Source organism: Hemitrygon akajei, chromosome 4 (genome assembly GCF_048418815.1).
Source record: "Hemitrygon akajei chromosome 4, sHemAka1.3, whole genome shotgun sequence".
In the NCBI taxonomy this organism is placed as follows: domain Eukaryota; kingdom Metazoa; phylum Chordata; class Chondrichthyes; order Myliobatiformes; family Dasyatidae; genus Hemitrygon; species Hemitrygon akajei.
In genome coordinates, this window is record NC_133127.1 from 192,506,371 (window position 1) to 192,532,851 (window position 26,481).

Genomic DNA, 26,481 nt, shown 5'->3' on the forward strand with positions numbered 1-26,481 from the left:
TGTTGCATTAATAAAGCACCTTGTTAAATGTGTAAAACATGTCTGCATCAGTGTTATCTTGTATTTCCATACAATGTTACATTAGGCTGTTAAACATCTATTGTCAGAGAAGTAGTTGCATAAATAGGTAAATACGAGCAAGGACAGAAAACAAGGCAAAGTGAGTACAGTACACTTATTTATTCAGTAAGTTATGGGTCAAAGTATTTGGTGTGTACATTTCTAACTCTTCTGGCTTCAGTCTCGTTGTCGTCTGTTCTGAAATTGTTAGGTTGAGTTCAAGAAAACAATGAAATAGCGCGCTGCTGCCTGATAGCGTTTTCAATAGTCTCCAGTTACCCCGTCCACACTGATCTGCCTGAGCAGCGTTTTCAAAAATATCCACCTTGGAAAGCGGTTTTGAAAACCTCCGGTTTCAGGAGACGAAAATGCCATTTTAGTGTGGACGGAGGGTAAAAGCGAAGAGAAAAAAGCTTTGGTTACGGATTTGTCTGGCATAGTGTGGACGTAGCCTAAGATAGACACAATCTATTTCAATGATCTACATGAGAGAATCAAGTAGAATATATCCATGTTCGCTGGTAATACCAAGCTGAGCTACAGAAAATAACAAATCCTTTACTGAAGGGCCACAGATACTTAGTTGCTGAATTGTCAGAGCACAACAGCACAGAAACAGGCCAGGCCCAGCCAGTCCATGCCAACTTGTTTTCTAGTCACACCTACCCACACCCATAGAACTCCATACCTCCCTCATCCATGGACTTCCCTTATATGTTGCAATTGAAGATAAACAGATTTTTAAGACGTTAAGACACGCAATATTAGTGCCAAGAAATTACACTGAAGTATTGAACTGCAAAAGGATCCAAGAACTTGAACATTTGTAAGAAACAAAAGGAAGCAAGCCATAAATAATGCATTATGCCCCACCCCGGTCCTTCTCTACTCTTCAATAAGAACACCACACCCTATCTCCCATTTATTAATCAATCCTCATTTTAATCTGGTACATTGCAACTCTAAAAAACATCAAGAGAGCTGTTAAATATGGGAATTGAAGAAGGCAGCATGACATTGCATTTATAGTCTTTTCCATGAAGGCAATTTTAACCCATTTTGTTTCAATAACCAGAGCTGTAGTTGATGGTTGCATTCCACTTCTTAAAAAAGTCTAGTCAGAAATATTAATCTGACTATATCATTTTAATTTAATGCCTAAAAGACCCATACAATCAAACAGCCTTTGTTTAGAAAAAATGCTCCAATTTCCTTTATTTTTCCACACTTGATTGATCAACAACAAGCCTGTGTTTTTGTAGAGCTTTTCATGACTTCAAGATGTCTCAAAGTTTCCTACAGATGAGGCAGTTCTACTACTTAGTTAAGGCTTCCACCTGTGAACTTAATGATTTATCAATTAGCTGAGAAACCACAACATCTTTAAACATGAGCATCTAATGCTGTTTGTTGTGTAATTTTTGTTAAGATTTTACTTCAAATCCTTAAAGGATCAGCAGTGAAACCTTGAAAAGAAAAAGCACTTTGTAATGCCTTCCTGCAAGACAATTTTTTTAATTGACTATGAAGGAATAATGATTGGAAGTACTCACCAACTGATATCTCCCATCTTTTCAACCTCCAATAAATCCACACAATTAGCATAACAAAATTATCACTACAGACTTAAACAAGGCAACTTAATCTAGAACGTAACATTTTCTTGGCAAAGGCAGCCATGCAAAAACAGGCCAATTGGTCATTAATTTTACATGTCTCAGTATTAGGTGGGTTCTTGCTTCAGTGGGATGAACTATCGATTGTTTTTCCTTTATTATTAATGATGTACAAAGACATTCATTCCTCTGAGGAACACCCACTCCAGTCTGCTATCATCATCATGATGCATCATCTGACTACTGTCCAAAGGGCTACAGCGATGCATCCAGAAAAACTCTTGGTGTGCTTCATTTTCGGATAAAAATGGAAATGATTGGACCTTCTTTTATCATTTTTTTAAAAAATGGACTTTTCACAAGGTTCACTTTAAAAGTCTAAATGTATGTATACAGAATCTTCTTTACATGTTTTTAGCTTCCAAAAAAAGTTTCTATGTACATATTCTTTAAAAATTCGAACACTTGTCCTTTCCTGGAAAGATTTCTGAAGACTCAGTAGCACATCTTAGTCAGTTAAAAACTGCCATTCCCTTTCATGGTGGCTGCCCAGCCGTAATGTCTGTTGAGCTGAGCTCAGGGCCATCTTCGTTACTACTGTCCATATCTTGTTCCATGGCTGAATAGTGTACAGACTCTTCATCGGCAATCCGTTGGCTGGTAAAGTTTGTGATGTCCAAAAGACCACTGGGTTCGACCACTACATTTGAGCTGGACTGACTGGGTATGGAATACTGTGGTATAGACTAGGACAAAAAAAGAAATGGTTTATAGAATCATAGCAATTACAGCACAAGTGTTCAGCATCTATGCAAGTACTAAATCTTTAAGCGCCTATTTATCTGCATCCAATATATTACCGAAATGTTTCAAGGGCCACATTATCTAACTGTCTTGTGTGGAAACCTATTCTAGTAACATTTTTGTTCACTCCTCCACAGTAGGGTAGTAAATAACCAGTATTGATATAGTGCCTTCCCAGGACGTACAGCCATCTCAATACATTCTACGGCTTAAGCAGTAATTCTGGAGCAGCACAAGAAGCAAAAGCCCTACCACTGAGTCAAGGCTGTCTCCTGTAATCTTGCCAATTGGATGAAAGACTGTTTCACTTCAACAACTTTACTCATTTGAAAGACCCAATTAGATTACTTGCTTAATTTTCAAGAAACTTCATTTGACTTTCATGCGATCCTCCATTCTCTCTAGGTTGTATATGGTAATATATAGCATGTTTATTTGCTTTGAACTTTGAACTAAAGCTTTTCACTTTTGGTATATTTAATGTTTGTAATCTCTCTTTATAACCAAAGTTTCATTTATAACAAGTTAAATGAACATGCATTGAACTCACCACAGTCTAACCAGTGATGACAAATACTCATCATCACCAGGATTTTGCTATCAATAATCAAATAAATATTTGGAATATTAATTATTAATGGAAGAAATTTCAATTAATCAATAATTCATTAACTTAAGAAATATTAATTCCCCATCAAGATAGTTGTTAAAATGATTTTGAAACAGAATCCACACTGAAAAATTGTAGGAGAGTACACCTCAAAAATACCATGGTTGCATTGTAGTTATTTACAAAGAACAAATTACTTTAACGTAATTAGTGTAGAAAGCATAATCCTATTAGCAAAATTCAGTTGTGTGCAACGACTTTTCCATTATTTTGCTAATTACCACACAATACCAGCTGATGAGGAAAATATATTGCATCTTTGCAATCACAGAATGAAATTAAAAGTCATGGCCTAAATTGTAAGAAATCAGTTGCACAAGAATAGAACAAAAAAGTGTTAGTTTGATGAAGAATCAAATGAGAAAGTAAAAGGGGAGGAGTCCTCTAAAAGGGTAGTTAAAAGACAATGTAATTAATCTTTATTTCAATACCATTCTGATGGAATCTCAAATTACTTGTTCCCTTCATAACTCAACCGTCATCCTGATGGTCATCATTTGCTTATTAATTTGTTTTCTAAAACACCCAGATGATTATGCTCCATTTTGTGGTAAACGTCGTGGGTGGAAGGGGCCTGTACTATGCTGTCACATTCTACGTTCTATACTAAAATGTATTAACACCAAACCTTAACAGGCCAATCTTGGTGCTGTTTTTTGTAGAAGGTTAACTTCTAAATACAGCCATTGAAAATAATCCCACTGACATTACAGTATTTTTATTTGATTCTACTTCGAGATATACGAAGTAGGCTGTACCGGCCCAACGAGCCATGGCACCCAGCACATACCTACCGAACCTTAGCCTCATCACAGAACAGTTTACAATGACCAATTAATATTTTAGGTCAATTCATTTTTGGAATGTGTGAGGAAAACCACACCGGGGCCTTCTCTCTCTCTCACTCACTGCTCCCGAGGGAAGGACCCTGCATTTGAATGATCTCTCTCTCTCTCCTTGAAGCTGTCGGAGGGTGTTACCAAAGTGCTGGGTCTGTGGTTTGTGGATTGGACTGTATAGTTCGATTGGACGCTTATGATTTTGTGTTCTTATACTCTGTTTTTGCTCACTCTTTCTTGTTGCCATTTGCGCAACTTGTTTTTTGCGTGTGAGGGGTTGGTTTGATGCTCTTGTTGCCCTTGGCGCGGTTTGTTTTTTTTTGCGTGTGAAGGGTTTGATGTTCTTGTTGCCGTTTGTGCAATTTGTTTTTTGCAAGTGGGGGGGTGATAGTTTTCTCTGAATAGGTTCCACGTTTTCTTTGTTTTGTGGCTATCTATGGGAAGACAATTCTCAGGGTTGTTATTGCATACATGCCTTGATAATAAATGTACTTTGGTTCATGGGGTGAACGTATGAAGTCCTTACAGACGGCGTCAGAATTCTGACACCCTGAGCTGTAATTGCATCGTGCTAATTGCTACGCTACAGTGATGCCCCATTACAGATAAGCTCCCCTGATATATTAATTCTCTAACAAGAAGGTTGTTAGAATGCATTTGGTACAGAAGTGTGGACTGAGAATTTGTGGGAGAGTTGTAGTGCAGTTATTCACAAAGAGCAAATTACATTAATGTAATCACAAATATAACTGCTCTAATTAGGAAGGGAGAGAGAAAGCAAGAAAACTAGACATCAATTAGCCTTACATCAGTAGCAGGGAAAATACTAGGACATGTCATTAAGTGGCAAAAGGATCAATAGCACTGGGCAGCGTTAGCATGGATTTACACAAGGGATAGCATGACTGACAAACTTGCTGGAATTTCACTTCCAGGTTGAAACTATCTGAGTACGTAAGGACAAACTGATTGATACAGTGCACTGTCAAATGAGGAGCAACAAAGATAATTTTTTTAAAGTGCATGGCATTCAAAATAACTCAAAGACATAGAGCAGGAATAAAACAAAAGGTCTATTTTCAGGCTCAGAAGTTGGTGTAACCTGCAGAGATTGGTGTCCAGATTTTCACAACCTATATTAATGATTTGGAAAGGAGGATCATATCCACATTTGAACACTATACAAAGCTAGGTGGCAACATGAGGGACTTCAAGGGAAATACAGTGAATAAGTAATCGGGCAGGCACGTGATAGACAAAATATAATGTGGAAAAGTGTGTGGCCATTCAAGTTAATAACTGGGTGTCTGCATACATAATCACTGAAAGGTAATTTCCAGGCATAGCAAGCAATTAGGAAGGCAAACAGTACATTGGCCTTTAACATAAAAGAAGTTGAGTACAAAAGTCATGATGCCATGCTCCAAATGCACAGGATCCTAGACAAAATACATCTGGAATAACATGTATAGGTCTGCTTTTGCCGAAGGAATGGATCAAAGATTCACAGTATATTTATTATCAAAATATGTGCACGGAATGCAACTCTGAGATTTGTCCTCCCGCAGGCAGCCACAAATGCGCATACAATTGAAACCGTGCAGCAAAGGTGCACCAGACTGATTCCTGCAATGAAAAGTTTGAGCTCAACCAGACCAGGCAGAGATATCTAAGTTCAGAACAACAATGGGTGACGTCACTGAAACATAAAAAAAACTTCTACGGGATGAGGGGATATCGCCCCAGCTCAAGGAACATCTTTTACATTTTACTCACAGTAGTTGGAAGAATACAAAAGCAGAATATCATTTATATGGAGAGAGGCTTCAGAATATGAAACACAAAGCTCCAGTCGGGTACACCAAATAATTAGGAAGGCAGTAACAGTGGCATAAAATGCCAGCGTCAGGGACGTCTTGGATTAGGTCCACAACATTCTAAAAGGGGAAGGTGAACAGCTGGAAGTCATGGTGCCTATTGGCACCAATGACATAGGTGGGAAAAGTGAGGAGGCCCTGAAGAGAGGATTTAGGAAAGTTAGGTAGAAAGCTGAAAAGCAGGACCTCCAGGATAGTGATCTCTAGATTGATGCCTGTGCCACGTGCCAGTGAGTATAAGAATAGGGTGATTTGGTAGATAAATGCATGGCTGAGAAACTGATGCTAGGTGCAGGGTTTCAGATTTCTGGATCATTGGGATCTGTTCTATAGACAATAGGTGCAGGAGGAGGCCATTCGGCCCTTCGAGCCAGCACCGCCATTCAATGTGATCATGGGTGATCTTCCACAATCAGTACCCCATTCCTGCCTTCTCTCCATATCCCTTGACTCAGCTATCTTTAAGAGCTCTATGTAACTCTTTCTTGAAAGCATCCAGAGAATTGGCCTCCACTGCCTTCTGAGGCAGACCATTCCATAGATCCACAACTCTCTGGGTAAAAAAAGTTCTTCTTCAACTCCATTCTAAATGGCCTACCCCTTATTCTTAATCTGTGGCCTCTGGTTCTGGACTCCCCTAACATCGGGAACATTTTTCCTGCCTCTAGCATGTCCAATCCCTTAATAATCCTATATGTTTCAATCAGATCCCCTCTTATCCTTCTAAATTCCGGTGTATACAAGCCCAGTCGCTCCAATCTTTCTACATATGACAGTCCCGCCATCCCGGGAATGAACCTCGTGAACCTACGCTGCACTCCCTCAATAGCAAGAATTTCCTTTCTTAAATTTGGAGACCAAAACTGAACACAATACTCCAGGTGTGGTCTCACCAGGGCCCTGTACAACTGCAGAAGGACCTCTTTGCTCCTATACTCAACTCCCCTTGTTATGAAGGCCAACATGTCATTAGCTTTCTTCACTGCTTGCTGTACCTGCATGCTTACTTTCAGTGACTGATGAACTGGACACCTAGATCTCGTTGTACTTCCCCTTTTCCTAACTTGACACCATTCAGATAGTAATCTGCCTTCCTGTTCTTGCCATCAAAGTGGACAACCTCACATTTATCCACATTAAACTGCATCTGCCATGCATCTACTCACTCACCAAACCTGTCCATGTCACCCTGCATTCTCCTAACATCCTCCTCATATTTCACACTACTACCCAGCTTTGTGTCATCTACAAATTTGCTAATGTTACTTTTAATCCCTTCATCTAAATCATTAATGTATATTGTAAATAGCTGCGGTCCCAGCATCGAGCCTTGCAGTACCCCACTAGTAACTGCCTGCCATTCTGAAAAGGACCCGTTAATCCCTACTCTTTCTTTCCTGTCTGCCAACCAATTTTCTATCCATGTCAGTACCCTACCCCCAATACCATGTGCTCTAATTTTGCCCACTAATCTCTTATGTGGGACCTTATCAAAGGCTTTCTGAAAGTCCAGGTACACTACATCCACTGGCTCTCCCTTGTCCATTTTCATAGTTACAGCCTCAAAAAATTCCAGAAGATTAGTCAAGCATGATTTCCCCTTCAGAAATCCATGCTGACTCGGGCCGATCTTGTTACTGCTATCCAAATGTGACATTATTTCATCTTTTATAACTGACTCCAGCATCTTCCCCACCACTGATGTCAGGCTAATGATCTATAATTCCCTGTTTTCTCTCTCCCTCCTTTCTTAAAAAGTGGGATAACATTAGCTATCCTCCAATCCTCAGGAACTGATCCTGACTCTATAGAACATTGGAAAATGATTACCAATGCTTCCACGATTTCTAGAGCCACCTCCTTTAAGTAACCTGGGATGCAGACCATCAGGCCCTGGGGATTTATCGGCCTTCAGTCCCATCAGACTACCCAACACCATTTTCTGCCTAATGTGAATTTCCTTCAGTTCCTCCGTTACCCTAGGTCCTCTGGCCACTATTACATCTGTGAGATTGTCAGCTGTGTCTGTTCTGGGTTAAGGTACAACTGGCATGACCTATATAAAAGGGGTATGTTACACCTGAACTTAGAGGGACCAATATTGAGATGTAGAATCCTTGTGGGTGAAGCTTAGAAATTGCAAGGATAAAAAGACCCTGATGGGAGTTACATACAGACCTTGGAACAGTAGCCAAGATGTGGGCTACAAATTACAATGGGAGATAGAAAAGGCATGTCAATGTTATGATAGTCATGAGGGGTTTCAATTTGCAGGTAGATTAGGAAAATCAGGTTGGTGCTGGATCCCATGAGAGAGAATTTGTAGAATGTCTACCATATGTCTTTTTAGAGCAGCTTGTGAATGAACCCACGAGGGGATCAGTTATTCTGGATCGAATGTTGTATAATGAACTGGATTTGATTAGGCAGCTTAAGGTAAAGGAACCCTTAGGAAGCAGTGATCATAGTATGATAGAATTCACCCTGCAATTTGAGAGGGAGAAACTAGTCAGCTGTATCAGTATTACAATGGAGTAAAGGGAATTACAGACGTGAGAGGACAGCTGGCCAAGGTTGATTGGAAGGGAACACTAGCAGGAGTGACAGCAGAGCAGCAATGGCTGGAGTTTCTGGGAACAATTTTGAAGGCATAGGATAGGTACACCCCAAAGAAGAAGTACTATTCTAAAGGCAGGATTATGTAACTGCTGCTGACAAGGGAAGTCAAAGCCAACATAAAAGCAAAAGAGAGGCATGTAACAGAGCAATCATTAGTGGAAAGTAAGAGGATTGGGAAACGTTTAAAAACAGAAAGCAACTAAAAAAGCCATGGGGGGGGGGGGGTAAGACAAAATATGAAGGTAAGCTAGCCAACAATATCAAAAAGGATACCAAATGGTTTTTTTTCAGATATATACCGCAAAAGACAGGCAAGAGTAGATCTTGGACTACTAGAAAATGACACTGGAGAGGTAGTAATGGGGGTGGGGGGGGGTCAAGGAAATGATGGACAAAATGAGTAAGTATTTTGCATCAGTCTTCACTATGGAAGACACTAGAAGTATGCCAGAGGTTTGAGAGTGTCAGGGGGCAGAATTAAGTGCAGTTGCTATTACTAAGGAGAAGGTGATTGGGAAACTGAGAGGACTGAAGATAGATAAGTCACTTGAACCAGGTGATCTACATCCCAGGATTGTCAAAGAGGTAGCTGAAGAGATTGTGCAGGCATTAGAAATGATCTTTCAAGAATCAACAGATTTTGGAATGGCTCCAGAGAACTGGAAAATTGCAAATAGCACTCCACTCTTTAAGAGGGATGGGAGGCAAAATAAAGGAAATTATTGGCTAGTTAGCCTGACCTCAGTGGTTGGGAAGATGCTGGGAGTTGATTGTTAAGAATGCAGTTTCGAGCTACTTAGAGACACATAAGATAGGAAAAAGTCAGCATGGTTTCCTCAAGGGAAAATCTTGCCTGACAAATCTGCTGAAATTCATTGAGGAAATAAAAAGTTGGATAGACAAAGGAGAATTTGTAGATGCTGTGTACTTGGAGTTTCAGGCCTTTGACAAGTTACTGCACATGACGGTGCTTAACAAGAGCCCATGGTATTACAGAAAAGATACCAGCATGGATAGAGCATTGGTTGATTGCCAGGACGCAAAGAATGGAAATAAGAGAAGCCTTTTCTGATTGGTTGCCGGTGACAAGTAGTGTTCCGCAGGGGTCAGTGTTGGGACTGCTTATTTTTATGTAGTATGTCAATGATTTGGATGACAGAATAGATGGCTTTGTGGCCAAGTTTGAGGACGATATAAGACAGGTGGAGGGCAGGTAGTATTGGGAAAGCAGAGTAGCTGCAGAAGGACTTAGACACATTAGGAGAATGGGAAAAAAGTGGCAAATAGAATACAGTGTTGGGAAGTGTATGGTCATGCACTTTGGTAGAAGGAATAAAAGGATAGACTACTTCTAAATGGAGAGGAAATTCAAAAATCAGAGCTGCAAAGGGACTTGGGAGTCCTTGTGCAGGATTCCCTAAAGGTTAATTTGCAAATTGAGTCAGTGGTGAGGAAGGCAAATGCAATGTTAGCAATCATTTCAAGAGTAGAATATAAAATCAAGGATGTAATGCTGAGGCTTTATAAGGCATTTGTTAGACCACACTTGGAAAACTGTGAGCAGTTTGGGTCCTTTATTTAAAAAAGGATGTGCAGAGGAGAAGGTACAGAGGAGGTTCACAAGAAAGAATCAGGAATGAAAGGCTTATCATTTGACATTGGAAAGGGTTGAGAGGAGATACACAAGAATGATTCCAGGAATGAAAAGCTTATTATATGAGGGTCGATTGATGGCTCTGGCCTAGATAAAGTGAACGTGAAGAAAATGTTTCCTATGGTGGGGGAATCTGAGGGTACAGCCTCAGATTCGAGGAATATCACTTTAGCCAGAGGGTGGTGAATCTGTGGAATTCTTTACCAGTCAGCTGTGGAGGCCAGGTCATTGGGTGCACTCAAGGAAGAGGTTGATAGGTTCTTGATCAGTCAGGGTGTGTAAGGTTACAGGGAAAAGGCAGGAGAATGGGGTTAAAAGGGAACTGGATCAGCCATGATGAAGTGGCAGAGTAAACTCAATGGGCCTAATTCTGCTTCTAATGCTAACACTATTACAGTGCCAACAACCTATGTACAATTGTTCTCCGCATGACTGTGGGTGTAATTGGGTAGCGTAGGCTCACTGGGCTGGAAGGGCTTGTTATTCTGCTGTATCTCACAATAAAATAAATAATCTAGAAACAGGTGTCACAGGTTCAAATTAAGGGGCAACCATTCAAGACTGAGAAATTTCATCACTCATGATACAAATCTACTTTTTTTCCATTAAGGAAATCAATGAATGTGTGGCTGAGTGCTGCAGTGTCGCCAAGGCAAGAAATTAGATGGCAGAGTAGACACAAGGGGATACTGCTTATATGTTTAAACCATATCTTTTAATCTTGACATTTTCATTTTTAGTTTTTCTATTCATCTAAGAATATCAAATATTGTTTGGTGGACAAATATGATTTTGGTTGGATGAACTGATCAATTATCCCTTGCTGGTTTTCTCTCCAGTAAGTTGATCATGGTTAGTCGCAGTTGTGTGTCCTCTGACATTAAATTCATATAATGCAGCCTCATCAGCAAATATCTGCAGTTTACATTACACAATCAAGCTCAGTTCTGTCACACAGTCCGATCTACAAAGCACAGAAATAGATCTTTTGGCCCAACTCATCGATATTAACAAAGTTGACTAACTGAACTAATCCCATTTGCCTGTGTTAGGCCAGTATCTGTGTCAACTGCTAACATCCATGCATATGCCTTCCCGGTAGATGTTATTGGATAGTTATCTGCAACAGAAAGACCAAATTTTCCAAAAGCTTTATCTATTCCAGGTAAACTAACTCAAACTCATAAACATCAGGCATTGAATGTAGGACCCTCTTGAACTGTATGGGTCAGCCACACACTAAGTGGGAATGTTTCAACTCAGCTGAACATCTGAGATTAAAGTGAAAGTCATAATCAAAATTCTCTCTCCAATACTGGTCTTCTCCTGTTCTCTTCTGCCCTTCATGAAGACAGGAACAAGTTTTCATAAATCCTGATTTAAAACAAAAAAATTACTGCAACATTTATTTCTTCAGCCAGATGTTGAAAGACATGGTAGACCAAACTAGGTCACACTCTAACTGCTAAAACAAGAAGGGGAATGGAGGTCTAGCTGATCAAACACTAGTCTCCTATAGCTGGATTACATCCAGAAGTAAAAATCAAATCTACAGCATTAAGGATTTTTGTTTCCGGCTATTCTATACCAAGATTATGCTGTTAGATATTTTTGCATGCAGTAATGTATTTTCAGTGAAGTCAGCCACTTTAAAGGACCAACTTTATTTGCAATATATATTCACATGTATTAGGGATTTGCTATGCTGCATGCAACAAAAACAACATTCAACAATTATATAGCATAAAGAATTATAAGAATATTAGAAGTACAGATATGGAATAATATATACCAGCATGTATTTGCAATGTAAAGAGCATTATAAAAAGTGGTTTAAAGTTTTTACAGTACAGTGACTGAGGTAATAGATGGGGTGGCGGGGGGGAAGAAGCTAACCGGAATGGTTGATCAGATTAACTGCCTGGGGGAAGAAACTTTTAAGATGGTGTGAAGTTTTTCTTTTACTAACCTGATAGCACCTTCCGGAAGGGATCTTTTAGAAAAGGCAGTGTTCAAAGCATGCAAAACATGAGCTAAAGCTTTTATTTTATATTGAGTGTGTTTGTGTCAGGCACAACAGGGGGAACACAAGTGGACAAGTAACTGAAGTGCAAAAGCCACCTTGAACCACCTACACTGCACTCGGAACAGAACTTCAGGAATCATCATCAAGGACCACACCATCCAGGCCATGCCCTCTTCTCACTGCTGCCACCAGGAAAGAGGTACAGAAGTCACAGGATCCACACCACCAAGTTCAAATACAATTATTACCCTTCAGCCATCAGTCTCCTGAACCACCATGGATAACTTCACTCACCTCAACTCTGAATTGATCATTGAACACAACCTCTGGACTCACTTTCAAGAGCTCTACAACTTATGTTCTCAGTTTTATTTATTTATTTGTTTGTTTGTTTGTTTATTATTACTATTACTTGTTTAGTTTTGTATTTGTGCAATTTGATAGCCTTGGTTTGTATGCATTTTCATTGATTCTATTGTATTTCTTTGTTCTACTGTGAATACCTGCAGGAAACTGAATTTCAGGGTAGTATTTGGTGATAGACAAGTACTTTGATAATAAATTTTCTTTGAATTTTGAAAATTTGTCCCTTCAAAGTGCTGCTAATCCGCCTTAGGTTCTTTTCTGTCCTGGTGTCGCTGACATGTGATAGGACACAGCATCTGTGCATTATGTGCACATTAAGACTGTGTCAAGATTTTAAACAGATATACATACGCTTACCTGAATAAGAATATCTGCGGATATTTCATCAAACTTCTCCTGTGTTACATTCTGAATTTGAAGAAAATGGCTTTGAGTAGGTTTTCCAGATCCCTCTGCTGCCCTGGGTGGGAAGGTGTTCTCAGGGTTCTGTTTGCTCTCCTGTTCCTTGGCCGCGGATGCCGCAGCCGCTTTTTGAAACTGACTTGAAGGAGCTGACTGCAGTGTGCTTACTTTCTGCACGGTAGATTTCTTTTCTTTTCTAGCGTCTACATTGGAGGCTTCCTCATTCATTTCGATCTGGGCCTCCATCATTGACATCTTTAAAATATCTGTGTCCATTGACTTTTTGGAAGACTGCACCGTGTAATGGTTTGTTGCCAATACTGAACCCTCTGAGCTGCCACCGGCCGTTTTCATGATGGTAGTGGCTTGGTAATTTCCAAAACATATTTTGGTGACTGCTGCTCCTTGGGTTATGATGGGCGGATGTGCCTGAAAATGTCAACAGAAGCCCTACAATAATCATTAAATGGCAATGGGAGAACAGAGCACAACAGTCTGGAATTCTTTTTAAATTAGTGTGTCAAACCACTTCCGATGAAGGGTTGCAACCGAAACGCTTATCCATTTTCCCCTTGACTATGCTGCTGCAAATCTGTAGGCAGAAGGGATTAGTTTAGTTGGCCATTGAATTACTAATTTAGTTCAGCATAACATTGTGGGCTGAGGAGCCTGTTCCTATGCTGTACTGTTCTATGCTCTAGCATTTTTTGTTTTCATTTCAGTTTCCAGCATTTGAAGTTTTATTTAGTGCTCTGTATCCCAAAAAGGAATGGAGCTTCATGTTTGATCCTGGTCCATACTTTTAAACATGACCACAGTATGCCACATCAATGATAAAGGTATAAATTGGACAGAGCTCTCTTTTTCTTAATGCTATTCAGCAAGAGCTCCTCAAACTTGCTTGTGCACCAGTGTCCAGGATTAGGCTTGGCTGTGAAGCTGCCCACATATATTTAGATAGCCTGCCTATACTTTCATCAATTTCACACGGGTTGAGCAGCCACTATACACAGAATACAAAGATGGTTAGTATCCAGGGTATTACATCTTAACAAGGGAGGGAAGAATTTAAAAAAAAAACTTTAACTGCATAAAGAAATTAAAGTACAGGGTGGTTTTAAAAAAATAATTTTGTAATACAACTTTGCCTAGCTAAAAATCTTGAAATATTACTTCAGACTTATCCCTTTGGAGATTACTTTTAATATTTCTTAAATCTCATCAGTCTTGGTTTTATTGGCTAAAATACTACAAATTGATTTATGTACAAGGTAAATTAAGTGTGAGTGAATACAAATAGAAAATGGAAGTTTTACCAATGTGGTGGCATCAAAATAATTTCAGTTTTATTTCAGAACCAGGCGAGTCTTATCCACTGCACCAAACTGCATCTGTTCTGTCTCTACATTGCTAATTTCAGTCCCCAGAATGGCTGATCCAGATAAACAGGAATGTATCACACTGGTGTAGTAAAGGACATTGAGTCTTTCGCTGAGAAAGAATAGAATCCAGAGGCACCTAATCTTCAGATCATCTCCCAAAGCAATTTTCCTAACCAAGGGTCACAGTAACCAATACTACATGAAAGTTAAAGGCCAGATACAAACAATGTAGGGCCACTATTGCAAATTACACACAACCCTCTTCCCAATAAGCTAACATTAGCTGTATAGTCCTTTGTTCTTTTCAACCTTGCACACCAACTTTCCCTTTTAAATCCATTTATGCTACTTACTCAGCTACAATTTGAGAGTTCAATATTCAACTCACTTTCAAGGACTCTACAAGAGTATTTATTTATTTATTTATTTATTTATTTGTTTTTATTTATTTGTTCTTGTTTATATTTGCAGTGTCTTCTTTTGCAAATTGGTTGTTTGTCTTTGTGTAGTTTTTTCATTGATTCTATTGTACTTTGTTCTGTGAATGCCCACAAGAAAATGAATCTCAGAGTAGTATATGGTGACATGTACATACATTGATAATACATTCACTTTGAACTTTGAAATCACTTAGGTTAGTTGTTCACTAGTTATAAACTGGCTCTATTGGTGGTTATCTTACAGCTTGAGTTTTGGACTCCTTATAAGGAAGCATCTATGCATGTTCTACCTACTACTTCCCTTGTTACCTCTTCAATCTTCCTTGGTAATTACAACCATAGAGACATCTTCCTGTATTTTTGATGTTAATCCTTTGTATACAGTTGCTGAAAGAATAATTTGAAGAAAGCATGCTTCTAATTCTCCTAATCATACATGTGGACTGTTGACTATTGACACTGAGATTGGGAATAAACAATGAGGAATAGCATTACAAAGCCTCTAGCCCATCAAAGATCTGTAGGATGTTAAAGCACTTTGCTGCCTTTTTACTTAAACATTTTATTTTAGCTTTGAAATCCAAGTACACATCTTGGAAAGATAATACAATTCCAAGTGAGCAGGCTTACTGTTCTGTACTGTTGTACTGTTGACACTATAGTCTTGGCAAAGCGGCTGCTACCATTCTCAGGCTGAACTGAAATTAATAAACAGTCCAGGGGGTTTTAAACTCGAATGAGTCAAGAAATCCTGAGCCAATTAGTGGAACGAACAGAGAGCTAAAGACAAGATTTTCTGTTCCAGAACAGAAGGAAGAAATCTTGAAAATTAATTTGGTTAAAAACAAAGTGTTGTGAATACAGAATAAAATATCCCCAAAGACAGTTACAAATAAGGGCAACTATTAAGTAAATGGAGTAAAGTTGGACATGAATAACAAAAGAGCAGTCACGTGAAAGTTCCAAGAACGCAATAATATCATACATTAGTAGATGGCAATGGCTGTAAACTATAGCAACGTCTAGTTTAAAGTTTATTTTATTTCGAGATACAATGCAGAATCCGCCTTTCGAACCAGTCTGCCCAGCAAACCCTGACAATCCCAATTTAATCCTAAGCCAATCATGGGACAATTTATAATGAGCAATAAACGTAGCCGGTATGTCTTTGGACTGTGGAAGGAAACTGGAGCACCCAGGGAAAACCTACACATTTCACAGGAAGGACATATAGACTCCTTTCAGAGGGCACAAAATTGAACTCTAAACTCTGATGCCATGAGCTGTAACAGTTTTATTAACCACTAAGCTACCATGGCACATTGAGGTCCAGAGATCTCCAGTGTAATTCCTCATCATCTGAACTCATTCTAGTTTTTACATTCACTTCCTCAAGTTCTTACTTAATTACCACTAGATAAACATGATCATTTTAATTGTGCTGAAGTTTAAATAATTATTAAACCTCTTCAAACTCCTTAGTTAAAGAATAAGTGAACAGAATTTAGCCAGAACAACAGCAGGTTTAACCTCATTTCTCATGTCAGTTAGGAACAAGATAAGCAAAGCTTCGGCTATTTATTGTGAAGGGTGGAATTTAGTCAGAGAGTGTTACTTGATGACTTTTGAGATTTTATTTTAAAGCATATCCTGAACTCTACGGTATGGTAGCATCAGAGTTCAGAGATCAATTCTGGCATTCTCCATAAGAAAGTTTGTACTGTACATTTTTTCCATGAGTACGTGAGTTTCCTCTGGATGCTCTGGTTTCTTCCTACAGTCTAAAGACTTATCAGTTAGCAGGTTCATTTGTCACTGTAAATAGTCCTGTGATTAGGCTACGGTTTAATAGGGTTTGCTGGGCAGTATGGCTTGTTGGATCATAAACACCTGTAACAATCTGTATCTCTAAATAAATAATTAACTAGCCCGGTCCCCTTCCTTTGCTGGAGTCACTGAAGCAGTTATCGTTAATTTAATTTTTATAATTTAGAAATGCAGCACAGTAACAGGCCCTTCTGGCCCAACGAGCCTGCACCTCCTAATAACACCCATGTAACCAATTAACCTATTAACCCATACAACTTTGGAAAACTTTGGAGGAAACCGGAGAAACCGGAGCAACCGGAGGGAACCCACACCCCCACACCATCATGGAGAGAATGTACAAACTCCGTACAGAAAACGACAGAAAATGAACCCAAGTCACTGGTGCTATAAAACATTATGCTAACTGCTGCACTACTGAGCAGTCCCTTGTTGACAGAAGTTTTGATTAGGATTAAGAATGCAATAATGCAGTATTATTGTCTAACTTCTGTTTCCATTGAATAATGCTCCCTAATGGTAATGTAGGGTTTATGGACTGAACCATATACTCAAAACTATATTTGTCTTCTTTATTGAACAGGGTGTAAATCATGGGTCTGTGTATCACATCCAACAGAAATGTTCTTTTTTGTCGATTCTTTGTGATTTTCAGCAAATATTTCATGACTGCTCTGTGCCTTAGGTCCAAGTTCTCCATGACCAAGTCCTAGCCCTAATTATTTTCCACAAGAGCCCGAATAATTTTCCTGCCAGGGTGAGTTTGAAATGCATGCAAATACAAACCAAACAGCTACAGCAATTTCAACTGATACTGGGCGTTCAAAAAGCTCCCTAACTCATGGTTTACAGCATGGTAAAGACTTGAGAGGGTGTACATGATGATAAGAGGTATAGATTGAGTGGACAGTCAGAGACACACTCAAAATGCTGGAGGAACTCAGCTGGTCAAGGGAGGGGAATAAACAGTTGACATTTTAAGCCAAGACACTTAATCGTGACATTCATGAGTCCTGGTGAAGGGTCTTGGCCCAAAATGTCGACCATTTATTCCCTTCCATAGATAGCTATCTGTCCTGCTGAGTTCCTCCAGCATTTTGGGTATGTTGTTCTGAATTTGCAACATTTGCAGAAGCTCTTTGTGTTTACGATAGCCAATCTTTTTCAGAAATGCCTAATACAAGGGAATATAATTTTAAAGTGATTGGAGGACAGTATGTGGAAGGGAATGTCAAAGGTAAATTTTTACAGAGAGTGGTGGGAATATAGAACGCCTGCCAGGGGTGATGTTAAAGCCGGATACATTAGGAACATTTAAAGGACTCTTAGATGATAGAAAAGTATAGCACTATTTAGGAGAGAAGAGTTAGATTGTTCTCAGAGTAGTATACAAGGTCAGCGCAATATCATGGGCTGAAGGCCCTGAACTGTGCTAGAGTGTTTAATGTTCTAAAACATTCATAGCAATTAATGAGGGTACATCACCTTCAGCTTGAGTGCAAATGAGCACTTTCAAAAAGATGCTATCATTCACTTCAATCCCTGGCTTTCCTTAGACCACAGCAATGAGAAAAAGCACAGTAAGTATTAAACCCTATATTCACCCTCGGTGTTACCTGGCCAGGAAGATGTTGCTCCGTTGAGACGGGCTGTTTTATGGCTGGCTGCGATTTATCCAGCTGATGCTGTGGATGTGGGGACTGCGACCGTGGTTTCTGTTGTGCTTGATGCAGCAGCTTTGGAAGTTGCTGTTGCGCTTTGACTGCTATCACCTGCACCACAGCTTGTGGTGCCTGGGTCACTGCTGTAGATACTTGCTGCAGTGTCGGGGATTTGGTCTGTGCCATCTCTTGAGGTTGATGCGCTTGCTTCTCTTGAGGCTGTGCTGGTTGTATTGAGGTGTTTGACCTGTAGAAGAGACCTGTTTGTGGGTCCAATGTGTCACCCTCTTCTACTTCACTTTGTTCAGCCTCAGAGTCTTCCTGTTTGGTTGCAGAACTTTGCTCCGTAACTGTTTGTAATTTTATCGGGATCTGCATGGATAAGAATCAGACTTATTATCATAGTATATGCAATAAAATTTGTTGTCTTTGTTGCAGCAGAACATACATTGCATTAAAATTAATCTAAATTACAGCAATAATAAACAGAATTTAAAAAATAAATAGTGCCAAAAAAGAGCAAAATAGTGAGGTAGTGTTCATGGACCACTCAGAAATCTGATAGCAGTGGGGAAGCAGATGCTCCTAAAACAATGAGTGTGTGTCTTCAGAGTCCTGTACCTCCTCAATAGTGGTCATCATCATCATCAAGTGCCGTGTTGTATGCTCTGGGTGATCACGGTCTTTTCGTGACCATGATTGTCCTTGGTAAATTTTTCTATAGAAGTGGTCTGCCATTGCCTTCTTCTGGACAGAGTGTTTCCAAGACGGGTGACCCCAGCCATTATCAATACTCTTCAGAGACTGTCTTTCTGGCGCCTGTGTTTGCATAACCAGAACTTGTGACATGCATCAGCTGCTCATATGACCATCCACCACCTGCTCCCATGGCTTCACATGACCCTAATGGGGGGGTGGGAAGGGGTGTAAGTAGGTGCTACACCTTACCCAAAGATGACCTACAGGCTAGTGGAAGGAAGGAGAGCCTTACATTTCCTTTGGTAGAGACGTTTCACTACCCCGCCACTCCTCTCATTACAGGTAGTAATGGAAGGGCATGTACTGGATGGTGAAGGTCCTTCATAATGGATGTCACCATCTTGAGACATCACCACATGGTCAAAGAGTTAGGTTTTCCATATTTATATTCCAAATAAACCACTTTATAATGGAGCAAACAGACCTTTACAGAGAACTATCAGCACACAATGTAAATGACTGAAGCACCCAGCAGCATCATGAGGAGAGAAATTGGTGATGGTTCAGTTCAAGTGTCCTTCATTAGAAATGGGAAAGTGAGAAAACAAGGGTGTTTGGCTGGGGCGTGGGGGATATCAGTAAGAACATAGGAAATAGAACATATCATATATCAGTAAGAACATAGGTGCAGACTGAAGTTGTTAGGGTATAATTTCAGAAATAGCCATGACTATTTGAAATTTGTAAACAGAATGGCCAGAGAAACTGGGTATTCACTTGTAATTTTTGCTTTAAACAATTACTATTTTGTTTGCACTGGGTTGGGGGGTAGACTTTGTTCTGTTGGAGCCACAAAGCTGGATGATTTGACATTTGAACAGCCTTTCCTGTCTTTAAGTGATCACTAAATGATGTTGTTCGAGACCTAGTTATCAAAGTTTACATATAAAAACAAATGAAATGGAGCAAATCAGAGAGCAATTCGGCTAACAGGTTCACTGGTCATTCTTGTTCTCCAAAAGATACTGGTGTCATTCTACACTGCCAACATAGAGAGCATCCTCACAATCAGCCATTACTGTCTGGTCTGGTATAGCATCCTCTCACAATATACAAAAACTACAGTGTACTGTCAAGTCAGCTGAAAAGGTCACTGACTGCAGTCTACCATCACTGCAGGACTTTTATGTGTTCACGACAAAAGCAAACTGCCTTTTCCAAACACTACCCACACAAAATGTGGAAGGAACTCAGCAGGTCAGACATCTATGGAAATGAATAAACAGATGATATTTCAGGCCGAAACCCTTTAACAGGATTGAAGGGTCTTGGCCTTCCAAATGCTCCCTTATGTATTTGCACACATTTATTCCATATTTGCATTTTGACCTGTAACTTTATTTTTTATATAATTCTTTATTCTGATAATTGTTCAATGTTGTTGCCAACGTACCACAGTAAATTCCTAATACTTGTAAACAAATATGGTGAATAAAGTTGATCCTATATCCTTGTTGTTTTGAACACCTTACTATTTTCACAATGGCTGCATTTGGTTTATATCTGAGACAAACATCTGGTACAATATAAACCAAGTTTCTTTTTATTCCAGTGTAATGGACTGTGGAATGATTGCTGGTATCAGATGGGTTGGGTTGAGTATCTCAGAAACTGATAAACTTCTGGGATTTTCACACATAACAATCGCTAGAATTTACAGAGAATGTAGTGAAAAATCAAAAAAAACAGCATCTAATGTACTTCAGTTTCTTCCCCATTCTGATGTTTGGTCTGAACAACAACTGAACCTCTTGACCATGTCTGCATGCTTTTATGCATTGAATAGCTGCCACATGATTGGCTGATTAGATATTTGCATGAACGAGGTATACAGGTGTATCTAATAAAATGGCCACTGAGTGCATAATGACCCTACATGTCTGGCAGAATCCCTGCTTTATGCATTGCATAAACTCTCAGTGAGTTGGGTATTGAAAATGATACACAGGCATACCAGTAGCCCAGCCTACCTCAGTGACAATTCAAGGATTCACAAAGTCAACAAGAAACAGGCTCTTCAGCCCAACTGTCCAGGTCTATCAAGATACCCATCTAAACTAGTACCACTTGTGCCCCCCCCATCACTTTAAATCTTTCCCACCCACTGCATATCATTTTCCAGTGGTCTGATATCCACTCTCACTTGTCTTTTACACTTCAAGTATTTGAAGAAACTTTTGGTATCCTCTTCAATATTATTGGCTAGTTTACTTTAGTATTCCATCTTTACCTTCTTAATGATCGTATTGCTCACATGCCTGACGCCAGACGCCCAAAATACACACATCATTTATAAACATAAGAAATCCTGCAGCTGCTGGAAATCCAGAGGAACACACACAAAATGCTGGAAAAACTCAGCAGATCAGGCAGCATTTATGGAGAGGAATAAATAGTCAGCATTTTGGGCCAAGATCCTTCATCAGACACACAACTGCAAGTTGTATCATGAGAGACTACAAGGCAGATAGTTAAGAGATTCAAAACTTCCAAGGAACAGTAAAACATCACCAATGACTCCTGGCAATGTCTATCCCACAGCCACTCAAATATGCGTGCAGGATTCAGAGTGGTATTATGAATGATAAGGCTGCAAATTGTGGAGGGCATCTGGATCTAAGTAAACAGCATTAGGAATAATACTACCCACCCACCTGCTCCCATCACACTCCTTCTGATCCATCAGTGGAAGAATTTGCAGTTCTCATATTAGCCTCTCTAGCCATCTCAGAACCAGAGTGGAATAAGAATTCGGCCAATGATCCAGCTGACCAGCAGCTTACTGACAGCTCTGCTCCTCCTGTGAGAGCAATAAGTAATTGCAGTGGTAACTTGATGCAAGGAATGGGAAAAGTGAACACTTCCAAAATTCACAGCAGCAAGCTCCAGTGTATCACAGGAACCCTGGTCAGCAATCAGCTTATCACAAACCATAAGACATATGGGCAGAATTAGGCCATTCGGCCTTTTGATTCAGCTCAGCTCCACCATTCCACTTTCAACCCCATTCTTCTGTCTTCTCCCTGTAGCCTTTATCAATTAAAAACCTATCATCCTTCATTCTAAATATACCCAATAACTTGGCCTTCACAGCTGTCTGTGGCAATGAATTCCACATCCCCACCCCCTGACTAAAGAAATTCTTCCTCATCGTTTTAAAGGAACATCCCTCTATTCTGAGGCTGTTCCTCTGGTCTTGGCCTCCACCATGATTGGAAATATCAGAATCAGACTTTAATCGCCAAGTACCTATGCACATACAAGGAATTTACTTCCGGCAGATGTTGTCTCTCTGCTCATAACAATAATAATGATAAATATAAATGAAAATATAGATTATACATACAGGTAGTGCAATCCAAGTAATAGTTAGCCCACAGTTAACCGGCAGTTAACTGTTCAGCAAAGTGACCGCAGTAGGGAAAAAACTTCTCCAGTGCCTATTAGTCTTAGTCTGGAGGGATCTGAAGCACCTACCAGACGGAAGTAGATCAAACAGTCCGTGCGCAGGATGGGAGGAGTCCTTTATGATGTTCCCCACCCTCTCCATATTCATTCTAACCAGGCCTTTCTATATTTGATAGGTTTCAGTGAGATCCCCACTCACTCTTCTGAATTACAGCAAGTATAGGCACAGAGCCATCAAAACACTGCATAGGTAATTTAAAAAACACCACCAGCAGTACAATTTGCTGACAGGTTGGACACAGCATCTGCGACGAGTAATTACCTGCTGAAGAATGTGTGTGACAGCAATCGCAGAGGATACTGGGACTGATTTCACCCCTGTGGAATGCTGTGCTGTCTGTTGCTGTTGACCACTTGACATCAGTGATGTCAGTCCCACTTCACCAGAACCAGCGCCTGAACTGGAGACTGCCGGCTTGATGCATTTACCTATGGTGTAAAGAATGGAAAGTCAATAATAGAACCAGTAACAAAAAGCGAACAATATGATTCTGAAAACTGCACCAATGTACAGACTGAAACAGGAAGTGGGGAAAAATCTCAAAGAAAATTTATCAAAGTACATATGTCATCATATACTACTTTGAGATTCATTCGTGTTCAGTTTTTTATTGACTCCATTGTATCTTTCTGTGCTACTGTGAATGCAAGAAAATTAATCTCAAGATAGTATATAGTGACAAATATGTACTTTGATAATAAATTTACTTTGAACTCTAAACAAAGACTGACAAATTACCAACGTGCAAAAGAAGATGAACAGTGCAAATACAAAAATAAAGTGAAAGTAGTAAAAGTGAAATGTCTAGTTATTAACCCAAGTGTAAACTTCTTGCTTCATGAAATCCTCCTCACAATTAGTACTAGCGGGAATATTCTCCCAGGAAACCACATCTGGTACATTTTCTAAATGGCTGGTCTTGCTATTAATGTTGTGAAGCTGTGACATGGTATTTGTCTCTGCATCCACACCCACAATATTTGCCAAGTGCTAATGTTGAATATACAAACGGCTATCAATATGGCTCTCTTTCATTATTCAACAAAAGAATCACTGCACACTGACATGATTTGAAATGTATAGATCTAGTTTAGCTTTATTTGTCACAAGTATATTGAAAAATCAAAACATGCAGTGAAAATGTATAGTATCAATGACCAACACAACCTGAAGATGTGCTGGGAGCAGCCTCCAAGTGTCACCATGCTTCCGGTGCTAACATAACTTTCTTACAGCTTAGTAACTCTAATCCATCAGTGTGGGATCTTGAGAACATCGATGAAACTTGGAACAAGTTAGCACTCTGTCCAATAGTGGGAGAGTCTAAGACCAGAGGGCTTAGCCTCAGGATAGAGAGGAACTTTTCTTTAAAACAGCAATGAGAAGGAATTTCATTACCAAGGAAGTGGTGAATCTGTGGAATTCATTATCACAGACAGCAATGGAGACCAAGTCATTGAGTATATTTAAAGCAGAGTGTGATACGTTCTTGATTAGTAAGAGCATCAAAGGTTATGAGAAGCCAGAAGAATGTGGTTGAGAGGGAAAATACATCAACCACGATCAAATGGTGGAACAGACTTGATGAACTGAATGGTTTAACTCTGCTCCTATGTCTTACTGTTTTATGGTACATGGGAGGCAACGGAGCACCCAAAAGAAACTCGCACGTTAACAATGACATTTAATTGAAAAACCAAACACCCATTAAAATTCTCAGAAGGACAAAGAAAACAATTCTGGAAACTCTCAGCTGGTATATAACATATGGAAGAAGGGAAAAGAAATTAATATTTCAGAGAGAACACCTTTCATCTACCCCTTTACCTGAAAGAGTTATAAAGGAACCAAAGACCCAGATCTAGATGGACTTTATGATCTAATGGAGCATGGAAATAATGCAGCAGCTCACTAACCATGTACAGTTCTTCATTCAAAAATGTTTAATGTCATTTCATGTACACAATGGAGAACTGAAATAATTGTTATTCAGGATCCAATGCAGCACAAGTAAAGCACGAAAGATAAAGAACACAATAATTACAAAACAATAAATATCAATTCTTAATATAGCTTATATAAACAGATTGACTAAGGTGACGCTAGGCTGTATATAAAGTGAATGACAGGAAATAATGAAGTAATGGAGTTCTTGGATATAGGACCACTAGAAAATGAGGCAGGAGAAATAATAACGGGGGACATAGAGTTGGCTAATGAACTAAATAAGTATTTTGCATCAGTCTTTACTGTGGAAAATACACTAGCAGTATGCCTGATGTTGTAGTGTGTGAAGGAAGAGAAGTGGGTGCAGTTACTATTGTAAGAGAGAAGGTGCTCAAAAAGCTGAAAGACCTAAAGGTACACAAGTTAACCGGACCAGGCAAACTGCACCCTACAGTTCTGAAAGAGGTAGTGTTACAGATTGTGGTGGCATTAGAAATGATCTTTCAAAATTCATTAGACTCTGGCATGGCGCCAGAGGACTGAAAAATTGCAAATGTCACTCCACTCTTTAAGAAAGGAGGAAGGCAGCAGAAATATAGACCAGTAAGCCTGACCTCAGTGGTTGGGAAGATGTTAGAGTCAACTGTTAAGGATGAGGTGATGGAGTACTTGGGTGACACGGGATAAGCTAGTACAAAGTCAGCATGGTTCCCTTCAGGGAAAATCCTGCCTGACGAACCTGTTGGAATTCTTTGAGGAGATTACAAGTAGGATAGATAAAGGGGATGCAGTGGATGTTGTATATTTAGACTTTCAGAAGACCTTTGACAAGGTGCCACACATGAGGCTGCTTACCAAGTTAAGAGCTCATGGTATTACAGGGAAGTTACTAACTCGGTTAGAGCATTGGCTGATTGGTAGGAGGCAGCAAGTGGGAATAAAAGGATCCTTTTCTGGTTGGCTGCCAGTGACTAGTGGTGTTCCGCAAAGGTCGGTGTTGGGACAGCTTCTTTAAATGCTATATATAAATGATTTAGATAATGGAATAAATGGCTTTGTTACCAAGTCTGCAGATGATACGAAGATTGGTGGAGGGGCAGGAAGTGTTGAGGAAACAGGTAGGATGCAGAAGGACTTAGACAGATTAGAAGAATAGGCAAGAAAGTGGCAATGAAACACTATGTTGGAAAATGCATAGTCATGCACTATGTTAGCAGAAATAAATTTGCAAACTATTCTCTAAATGGGAAGAAAATCTAAAAATCTGAGATGCAAAGGGTGCAAGTCCTTGTGCAAAACAGCCTAAAGGTTAACTTCCAGGTTGAGTCGGTGGTGAGGAAGGCAAATGCAATGTTAGCTTTTATTTCAAGAGGTCTAGAATACAAGAGCAGGGATGTGATGCTGAGGCTTTATAAGGCACTGGTGAGGCCTCACCTTGAGGATTGTGAACAGCTATGAGCTCCTCATCTAAGAAAAGATGTGCTGGCATTGGAAAGGATTCAGAGGAGGTTCACAAGGATGATTCCAGGAACGAAATATGAGAGATGTTTGATGGCTCTGGGTCTGTACTCGCTGGAACGTAGAAGGATGAGGGAGGATCTCATTGAAACCTTTCGAACGTTGAAAGGCCTAGACAAAGTAGATGTGGAAAGGATATTTCCTATGGTGGGGAAGTCTAAGACAAAGGGCACAGCCTGAGGATGGGGGGGCATCCATTTTAAAAAGCGATACGGAGAAATTTCTTTAGCCAGAGGGTGGTGAATTCGTGAAATTTGTTACTGCAGGCAGCTGGGGAGGCCAGTTCGTTGAGTATACTTAAGGCAGAGTTTGATAGGTTGTTCATTGGACATTGCATCAAAGGTTACGGGAAGAATGCTGGGGAGTGGGGCTGAGGAGGAGAAGAAAGGATCAGCCATGATTGAATGGCACAGCAGACACGATGGGCCAAATGGCCTATTTCTGCTCCTATGCCTTATGGTCTAAAGCCCTCCCCACCACCCAGGTCATACTCTTGCTATGCTGCTGTCAATAGGAAGGTTCAGAAGCTTCAGGACCCACAACAC

At 39.8% G+C, this 26,481-nt stretch overlaps 1 protein-coding gene across 1 annotated transcript in view; it reads right to left on the reverse strand.

Annotated features, from left to right (window-relative positions):
* Positions 1 to 1,245: 1,245 nt before the first annotated feature.
* emsy (EMSY transcriptional repressor, BRCA2 interacting) overlaps positions 1,246 to 26,481 on the reverse strand; it is a 104,028-nt gene continuing 78,792 nt past the window's right edge. Inside the window, exons 18-21 of the mRNA XM_073044286.1 lie at positions 22,733 to 22,899; positions 18,199 to 18,615; positions 12,889 to 13,362; positions 1,246 to 2,422 (exon numbers count right to left, since the gene is read on the reverse strand). Of these exons, the coding sequence (XP_072900387.1) occupies positions 2,213 to 2,422; positions 12,889 to 13,362; positions 18,199 to 18,615; positions 22,733 to 22,899 (1,268 nt within the window). The 3' untranslated portion in view covers positions 1,246 to 2,212. The remainder of the gene's footprint in view (positions 2,423 to 12,888; positions 13,363 to 18,198; positions 18,616 to 22,732; positions 22,900 to 26,481) is intronic.